Source organism: Daphnia pulicaria, chromosome 1, assembly GCF_021234035.1.
Source record: "Daphnia pulicaria isolate SC F1-1A chromosome 1, SC_F0-13Bv2, whole genome shotgun sequence".
Lineage (NCBI taxonomy): Eukaryota > Metazoa > Arthropoda > Branchiopoda > Diplostraca > Daphniidae > Daphnia > Daphnia pulicaria.
The window spans coordinates 5,687,114-5,696,616 of NC_060913.1; the positions used below are offsets into that span (position 1 = coordinate 5,687,114).

Here is a 9,503-nt window from a genome sequence, read left to right on the forward strand (position 1 = left end):
CTATACTATAACTCTACTCTCCATGCGTGCCGTATATACATATCTTTGACTGGCGAGGGAGGAGTCGATATCAATCAAAGCCCCCAAAAGGTCCCAGAAAAGACGAGAGGAACACCACCTCATCAAACTCTGAGCACGAGCCCTCGCTCCTTGTCTTCGGGCTATTTCCACCACTCACTATTTGTCATGCATTTTCTTTATTTTTATTTTATTTTATTTTTTCAAAAGGGGAAAAAAAAACACCAAGAAGAAGAGAAACAAAACAAAATGAAAAAAAAAGGAAACGAAAGAGAGAGAGACCCAAAAAGTTTTAAGGAGTAGTAGAGAGAAAAAGCTTTTTGGTCTCTTCTGACAGCTTTAAATCAAGTAGATCGTGGTCTGGAACTCCTGCAGTGATGGACCATGAAACGTCCCGAGTTGTTTTCCCGTTTTTTTTTTTTTTTTTTTTATCCCCAGCACAGCCACCATTGGCACCTCCTTCTCCTTATTCCTCCATGTTCCACCTACTATATAGCTCTCAGTTTCGTCTTTTGTTTTGGTTTTTTATTTCAACTTTTTTTTAAGGAGGGAAAAAAAAGGGGAAAAAACAAATTTACGAGTCAGTAATGAAATTTCAATGTCTTCGGATGTAAAGAGAAAATTTGAAAGTGAGTATAAATATCTAGATAGATATAGATAGACAGATAGATGTTTTCTTTTTGCCTTTTTGCCTTGAGTTATTCTTCTTCTTCTTCCAAATCAATCCATCACCGAAGGGGCCGGAACGACATCCTCTTGTTCCACAGGTCGCCTTCCTCTCTCCCCCCCCCCCTTTTATACTTAGATATATTTATAATATATGCCGTGCCCGCGCACACATAGAGACATATAGACGTACATACAGTATATTTTTGTTGACTTTCAGGACGAGCGCAGAGTAGGAGAGAGAGAGGGAGAGAGAGAGTAGGATAGAAGAGCCGTAATGTCTATCATTAGCATTTGGTAATGGAGACGCATCATCAAACGGGGAGGTTACTACCCACTATACTCTCAGCCCAGCAGAGAAGAGGAGTCTAGGAGCTATAGAGAAAAGAGGAGGGCGCGAGAGGAGCAGATGAGTGCGGTCGTGGTGCTTGTTGTTGTCTGATGGTGGGAAAAGATGGCAAACAACAAATCAAGCGACCGTGCGCTGCAGCACGAAAAGGTGCAACTGATTGACGACATGAGAGAGAACATGTCAGCAAACGAGGAAGAGATGGCGCGCGGTTTCACCAGCCGGGCAGACCAGACCAGGCCAGGCAGGCAGGGGAGGTACCTACTACGTATATAGGAACCGGGCAGACGGACAAATCACTAGGCGCCTGTCTGTCGTTGACTTTTCTTCTTCTTCTTCTTTTAGATTTATTTTCTTTTTGATTTATTTTTTGGCAGAGCTTATCTTTTTTTGGGGGTCTTTTCTTCTTCTTATGTCTATCTATTGCAACCGAGAATTGTATGTTTATTTATATAGCTGATGCGCTACTTACTGCGCTATAACCTTGTATTACAAGTCGCCTTTTGAATTTGAACGTTTCGTGTCGTCGCACTTGGATGTCTCGCTTCCCCTCCAGACATTGCGCTGAGCACTGTCAAATTTTGGTGTTTGTTTTTTCTTCTTCTTTTTGACTCCTTGTCCATCAGCGGAAATGGCAATCATCATTTTCTATAGGGCTACGCGCACCACATAGTTTAGGTTATTGTTGTCTGTGAGTGTGGCTCGTTTGGTGTGTGTGTGTGTGAGAGAGACCTGGAGGAAACGATGATGATGTGGTTGAGAGAGAAAGACATGAACTCATTTGGAGGGGGGGGGGGGGGCTGTTGTGTCATCACATTACCTCGTGTTATCTCTATATAAAGTCTGTTCCCTTATTTTTTCGTTGTTGTATAAACGTCCGGTAATGTTGTGTTGTGCGAGTTTTTATTTGGTATGTTTCTCCCCGCTGTGATTCGCTTGCGGGAAAATAATCTGATGAAACCAACCAAATTGAACGTGACAAATGCCGGAATTCATATATTTCAGTCGTGTCACGACCCAAGTTTTTGTGTTTCCAATTAGTTTTTTTCTTCCGCATTTTCTATTTTTTTTTCTGGCACCTCAACGAATTTCCCCGCTGAACTTGTGATTTAATGCGCACGACGAATACTCACTTAGCCACGTCACGTTGATTGCTGTTCGTATGTGTATAGTCAAGGACGTCCATACGCACATTCCTGGTTGCGTAAGTTACTCTCTTCTCACACACACTACTCGGCGGCGGAGAGTATAATAAAAAAATAAACAGACGAGAGTCACAAAGTTCTATACACTCTAAGTGCCTTGTCTATATAATAGAGTAAATATTACAGTTGGGCCCCCGTATAAGGGCAGCGTGTGGTTAAATTCAAAGTCAAAATAGTGTTGGGTCGGTGCGTTATTCGTGGCCTCTTCCGTCGACGGAATCGGCCAAGGTCCAAGGCGAAAAGAAAATGAAATAAAAAGAAACCAACACAGACGTATTATACATACGTAGAAAAGGTAGTAGATAGATAAAATAAAAATTTGTGTGTCATGTTTTTCTTTTCAAGAGAAAAATTAGAACTCTTCAATCAAGAACTCGTCGTCGTCGTCGTCGTCTTTGTTGCTCTTATCGAGGTCAACCTCTTGGATTTCAGACGCTGTTGCCGCCACTTGGATCACTTCCGGAGTCGGACTGAACTTGACGCCAGCAGTGTCCTCTAACTTGCTCTCGACATTCGTTTTCTGTTTCAAGAATGTTTTAGCGGTTTTTTATTTCAAGATTCCAATGTCAATCGGAAATGAGCTAGCACTCCCTTGCCAAATATACTCACCGGGTCACGTTTTCTAGACGGCCCGGTTTTATTTGATTTTTTTTTTCAAAAATAAAAATTGGGTTTTTTTTTACCTGTTTGCTGCTCTTATCCGTGGTGCTGTTCGGATCTTTTAAAATGCTTTTCTTCGGCAGTGGGGTCGGTGGACAGTACGCTTCCTCTTCGACAGTCTTTGTCTGAGTCGGTTGCACAGTTTTATCAACAACAGGTTTTTCTATACTGAAGCGAATGACGGGTGTCGATGAAGCTTTGAAAGTTTCCCCATAAAATTCCCTGTAAAATTGAGATTCGCCGAAATGTTAAGCGGCCAATCTTATTCGATTGGACGAAATTGTGATAATAAAATAAGAAGCATGAATTTTTCACCTGTTGTAGATATCGACCTGCCCTTCGGATGTTTCATCATCTTGAACACTCGATCGAGCAAACCTTAACAAAAAAGTTTCGTGAATAACAAAAATCAAATAAAAAAAACGAATGTCGATTTTTTTTCGAGTTGAAAATTCTTACGATCGCTGGTCCCAGTGTTTCTTGTCTACTTCCAATGATGCGGCTCCGACAGCTTTGCTCCAAGGACGTTCCGCCTTGCTGTGAAATCGTGCGCAACCAATTATTCGAATTTGCATTTGATTTTTGAATCAGCGCAAATCATCAAAAAATATATACTGGACCGTACAATTTCTTGACATAAACCAAGTAGACGACGACGGCAACCAGGGCCAAGCCGAGCAATGCGCCCAAGACGGCGGTGGCGATCGTGTAACTTTGCACTTCTTGAGACAAGGTGTCGATCTTCGATTCGACTTGGTATTTTTGCGGGGCAGATAGACCTAAATTCTCGTCCACGGTCCAGTTTAATCCCGCAACATTTGCTTGATTGAATTTTCTGTTGAACCCGTGAGAAAATTGTTAAATCAAATCCATTAACGTTCATAATTTCTAATTATCGAACGTACTGAGTGAATTCGTCTCTCGTGATGAATGTCGTTTTATTAAGGGCGTAAAGAGTTATTTTGTAGTTGTAACCTTCGAGTGCTGATGGCGTGACACGAGCAGAAAGTGCAGGACTCTTTTCCATACGTAACACGACTACCTGACAGCCGAGAATGCGGCTCATATCAGAGGCCACCGTCTCATCTGTCAAGGAATCTGATTGACTTTTGGCATTCATTAGCGTGATGAAATTATCGCTCAACGGTTTGACCTATAAAAATACGTGAAAAACGAGATGAAGTGTCTCAAGGGCGGCCAAAAAATTGAAATTTGTTCGTGTCCGTACAGTTATGTTGAGAGTCCCCTGCAGACCGTGTTTATCCCTGGCGGCGATTTGAACGGTGCGGCTCGTTTCCCAATTTAAAGTATCGACGCCTTTGACAAACAGAGAACCTGCCAGCAAATCCATGTCAAAGACATCGAATTCGTTCATGACGTGATAAGTCAGAGTGGCATTTTCTACTTGGTCACCATCGTACGCCTATAGAGTTGTGCAAATGTAAAATTAATCATCCCAGCAAAAATTCCCACGAGAGTTAATTACTTTGACTGTGATGAGTGGCATTTGGACAGAAGGATCGAAATAGGTCCGGTCCGGATAGCCAATCAGGAGAGAAGAACCGTAACTGGCGAATTGCGGCGCTTCGTTGACATCCAACACGTCGATGTTGACGATAGTCGAAATGGGGGTCATCCTAGCATTGACTAGATTTTCGGCCGATATTGTCAGAACGATGCGCGTCCTGTCGTTTGTCCAATTGAACGGACTCACAACAACTACGTCTCCATTTTGGTTGACGTCGAAAGAATCTTGAAAATAATTATAAGGTCGATCAATTCACTTGTTTTTCTTTCGTCGAGTTTCACAAAAATAATGCGGTCAGGCGAGTCAAAAAATAAATTAAAAAATGTTGCGTGTTTGAGCTACCTGTCATGGACGGGGGGCTGCACGAACTGATAGACAGGGTGTAGTCGTCAGTATTGGTATCGGTCGATCGCAAATCAACGTGACCGACTATTCCTGTCGTGCGTTCCGCAACCGGGAAGTCGTAGAGCGGCGAGCCGAACTGGGTTCCATTGCACGAGATCCCCGCAACCACCGAGATGACGATCTTTTCGTAACGAAAACATGTCGCTCAGTTCTGTGACCATTGTGATTCGACTTTTGCCTATAAGATGTGGTATGAACAATGAACATACCCGAGCACGATCCTTGTCACCGCTAGGAATTTGAGCGATGGCGTCCACAAGGTAATCGCCGACTGGAAGAGATTGGGCGGTCGTGACATTTCCCGTTTTGGGATCGACTTGAAAATATTTTGCGTCGTAACCTTCTTTTCAGACGAAAATTCATTCAAAAAAATATAGAGTAGAATTGGGCGAGATGGAAGTAGTCGTGTAAAGATAATTATCTACTGTTCTATAACTTACTTTCCAAACTGTATTCCGGTTTTTCATTGGACGTGGTGGTCGTGGCACTTAGCTCGACAATAAAGGTGTTCACCGGAGAATTTTCTAAGATTTCAGACGCATATTGTTGTTTTTCGAAGTGGACCGTAGAATCCGCTGGCGGTGCGGTTGTAGTGGGGCACGTCGCTGAACAAGGAAAAACGAAAATTTAAATTGATTATCTACGTTTGGATTCATTTATCGGGGAATTATTTGATAAGTTGTCGTACAGTAGTCGTAAGCCTATTATATGTACCTGCAACAGGGGTTGTTGTACAGTCGCATATCAAAGGACTAGTCGTAGTATTGGGTGCTGGGCAAGTTACAATTGGGCATGAAGTTGAATCTTGAGCGGGCAAATCACGGCAAATCAAAAGAACACGAAGAGGGAAAAGAGTAACGTTTGTTAACCTATTTTCTCAATGAGATCACTCTGATATTTCGTCAGTATTACGTCAATAATACGTCAGTATGAGTCAAGCGTTTTACAGCGTCAATATAGTCATATAAGATAAGCAGCGCCTAATACATTTTTACTCTTTATCTTTACAGGCACATAGGGCCATCTAAACCATCTCCTTTTATGAAATTAGTATTTAATTGCGAAAAGTGTCCGTTGCTATCTGTGTTGAGGTGAACATTATCTCAAATCTGCTTTGTGTGTGCAAAAGATTTAACGAGGCTAACAATCTTAGTTATAGTGCTTCGAATAAATTGAACGTGGACAACGATGACGCAATAAGAATTCTGCATTTTGCAATACTGCAATAGGCCAATAGCTACCTGTGCTGGTCGGTGGGCTTGGTGTAGTAGGTGAAGATGCAACGGGGGTATTTTCTGTTGGACACGCAATCGTTGGACACGTTGTCGGAACTGTTGGATAGGTTGGACACTCTGTCTGAGTGGTTAAACACTCTGGAGTAGTTGGGCACTCTGACGGACAGGTTGGGCACTCTGTCGGACAGGTTGTTACCGACTCGGTTGTTACCGGACAAGCCGGACAATTGCTACTACTGCTAGTACCTGCCGGACAGACCAATAGAACAATGCCTTATTTCTAGTTACGAACAATTATTTCGCGCAAGTTTGATGGCAAATGATTTCGAGCAGATATAGGAGTCCCAAAGAGAAGGAAAAGGGGAGAGAGTTGTACCTGTTTCGGTAGTTGAATAAGTAGTCATGCATATAGTGGTTGTGGAAACATTAGGGTTATTGGTTGTGGGACTGTTTGGAGATGTTGAGGTTGGAGTTACGGTAGTAGTCTGTACAAGATCGGTCGTCAATGGGGAAACTGTGTCGCTGGTTGGGCTACCTGTTGGACAGTCAGTAGTCGGATCGAATGTCGGGCAGGATGTTGAGGTGTCGGTAGATACTGTGGTGCACGGCGGACAGGATGCACAAGTTTGTTGGGTGGTAGGAGTAGTAATCGGAGTTGTACACGATGGTGTAGTCGTAGTCTCACTTGGTGTGGTAGACGACGTCGGGCAAGTTGGGGGTGGACACGTTGCCAACGTTGACGTTATCGTAGTCGTAGTTACCACGGCTTGTGGAAGTTCGACGGCAAGGGCAACCGTTTCGGACCGACTGTCATCATCGGTTTGTATTGCCTGATATAACGGAAATGGATTAATCCATGCGTCGTATAAGGAAAGGATATCATTTCAATATGTGTACTTTAATCACGATGTATCGCATTTTGTCGGTTGGTGTTCCTTCCACTTCTGTAGTTAATTCAATTTCTATGGGAACTCCTTTATCGGGTTGCGCGTTTTTTAGTTTAACGTTGAGCCCACCTTTAATTAAAATGTTGTTGACAGTCAAATCAGGCGATAATTAAAAGAGAGCGCGGCTTGGATTGATTGAAATATTACCTTTATCGACAATTTCATAACGTAGTTGGATGTCGATTATTGTATCTCCGTCTCTAGCGAGAACATTAGGTTTTACCGGAAGAATTCCTGTGAACTAAACACACGGAAAAGACTGCCTCAATTTACTATATAACAGAATATTGCTTTAAAGCAAGTATTAAGTACTGAAGAATCCGGGATGGCGGACGTATAATAGGGCTTTTCAAACTCGGGATCACGGACATCTTGAGGAACTATATTCACTGTAATGGGGAATAGACTTTCCTTTGAAGGATTCCCTGTGTCCTTTGGAACAAGAAGAAGGTAAATCGTTCGTTTGCCATACAAAATTGTTTTAAATTAAACGTTTTCACCGTTGCAATTAAGTTGAATGTAATTGGACTTTCAGACGAATTTAACTGTGACTTGACAGCAATGCGAGGCTCATACGTGAATCGTAGATAGCCTTGCGTATCATTGTACTCTGTGCGTTTCGTCTCGTTCTCCAATACTTTGAATCGCTCATCGCTGACACCAAATTTAAGATTTTGAGAAGGGAGATCTTTGTCAGAGACGGTAAGCGGTCCACCAAGGGCTTCAACAATTAGATAACTAAAGTCTAACCCTTTAGGAAAATTTTCGTCCAAAGTCAATTCTACTGAACTGGCATTGAACTTTGGCGATTGGGTATTTACAGGAGTAATGGTGACAGCGATCTATAATTTACAATTAAAATAGTTCAGTATTTATGATTCAAGTTTTAACGTAAAATGGATTAAGTTCCGCCATACAAACAATGAGGTGGGGACGGTTACTTGGGGACAGAACAGTGTACACTGTCCTACCAATAGCCCTTCCTGTGATAGAATATGAAAAGCAAATGAAAAGTTAACACTTTTTTCATTGAGATCAAATAAAAAGACCGCGTTTTAAATTAAAACAAAAATGAATCAATAAGTTGAGCTGATGACAGATTGCAAATAAATCGTCTTACACATGCTTTCTTTTGCTAAACACCGGGGAAAATTGCGTTTAGAAAATGAGAAGACTTCTTCGTATTTGAAATAATCTAAACATGTGAAATCCAAAGTTTATTAAAGTGGTTCATTAACTAAAAACACTGACGATAGCTTCAAAGACGAAAAGAGATGAAGCTTTCTCTTTGCCCGTGGAGCGGACCCCACCCCAGACTCCACTAGACCACTACATTGTAAAAAAAACAAAACAAACAAACAAAAACAAAAACAAAAAAAAAAAAAAATTTTTTTAAGGAAATGGATCACTACTTCACCTTATTTACGTTGCCGTCGTCAAGGTCGTCACCAATTTCCTTTTTTATGGAGAATTTCAAATTGGTATTTTCAGTGTGCAAATATTCAATATATTTAGAGAAAGGAGTTCCTTTATCCAAGCAACTAACGTCTAAAATATAATCAACAATTTTAATCCCATTTCAATTCGTCATTTTAGATATTCAAATAATTATAACCCTTACTTCCAGAAGAAGTTGTTAGACTCAAAATAACTTTGTCTTTTTGTTCAGTTTCATCGATTTTCACACTCTCCGTCTCTCCCGACGGTATTATGCCCTGCGTCTCAGAAATGAAAACGCAATCTGCAAAAAAATTATCGTTGTAAATCATAATATTTGTCAAAGTAGGTGAGTCAGAATTGGTCAAACATTTTTTGAAATATACAAGGTAGGCGTATCACCTTGAGACTGGACTTCCGGCAGACTGGCGAGGGCAGCAATCATCAGTCCCGTTACCAAAACGTAAGCGTCACTTTTCATGGTAAATAAAAAAATAAAACAAAACGTAACGTGTTTGTACACTGAAAGCTGCGCAAGGCTTTTCTTTAATCACGATTCAGAAGGATAACCGCATGAAGATGGACGTAAAAAACAATGCGCAAAGTTTCTAACGATATATCCAAAAGACAAAAACTAAATGATTGCAACGCACTTTTCCTCGCTATTATTCCTATATGTAGGCTTATCATTATATCCTGGATAAAGAGTCAGTCCTAGGCCATAGCATGTAGATAGTCAGATAAGAATTAGATATGAAATTGAACTCGAAGGAATTTACTGACATTTTGCAGCTATACCACCAACACTTGCCTCTTGCCAGCATTTCAATCAGATTTCCATGGTAACGCCATCTGTAGAAAAGGAGAAGAAACAAACTTTTTTCTCAATTCTCTGAATGTTCAAAACTTCGGAACTAAACAAAACCCATTTTTTGGACGTATAGTCGTGATAGGGTGCGCGTAATAGGGTGAGAACTAGGCAAATTTTTTAAATTTTATTTTTTAATCAGGGGAAGGCGTGTTTTTAATCCGAGCCCTAAGTATCGGAACACG

At 41.2% G+C, this 9,503-nt stretch overlaps 1 protein-coding gene across 7 annotated transcripts; it reads right to left on the reverse strand.

The window, feature by feature from the left end:
- Positions 1-2,310: 2,310 nt before the first annotated feature.
- LOC124325004 (chitinase-like protein PB1E7.04c) lies at positions 2,311-9,098 on the reverse strand. 7 transcript variants are annotated; one of them, XM_046784971.1, is made up of 22 exons: positions 8,853-9,098; positions 8,635-8,754; positions 8,431-8,561; positions 7,931-7,996; positions 7,514-7,855; positions 7,326-7,445; positions 7,161-7,254; positions 6,964-7,082; positions 6,443-6,896; positions 6,073-6,312; positions 5,546-5,635; positions 5,272-5,436; positions 5,041-5,171; positions 4,769-4,952; positions 4,385-4,650; positions 4,127-4,321; positions 3,804-4,051; positions 3,524-3,733; positions 3,358-3,435; positions 3,214-3,276; positions 2,922-3,120; positions 2,311-2,758 (listed from the first exon to the last, which is right to left on the reverse strand). In XM_046784971.1, the coding sequence occupies exons 1-22, from the start codon at positions 8,929-8,931 to the stop codon at positions 2,591-2,593; spliced, it is 3,762 nt and encodes a 1,253-aa protein (XP_046640927.1). In that variant the 5' UTR covers positions 8,932-9,098; the 3' UTR covers positions 2,311-2,590. The 7 variants fall into 7 exon arrangements, with proteins under 7 accessions (XP_046640927.1, XP_046640386.1, XP_046642882.1 ...); XM_046784430.1 differs by having other exon boundaries at positions 5,041-5,174; XM_046786926.1 differs by having other exon boundaries at positions 5,041-5,174; positions 6,752-6,896; positions 8,853-9,097.
- Between the last annotated feature and the right edge of the window lie 405 nt (positions 9,099-9,503).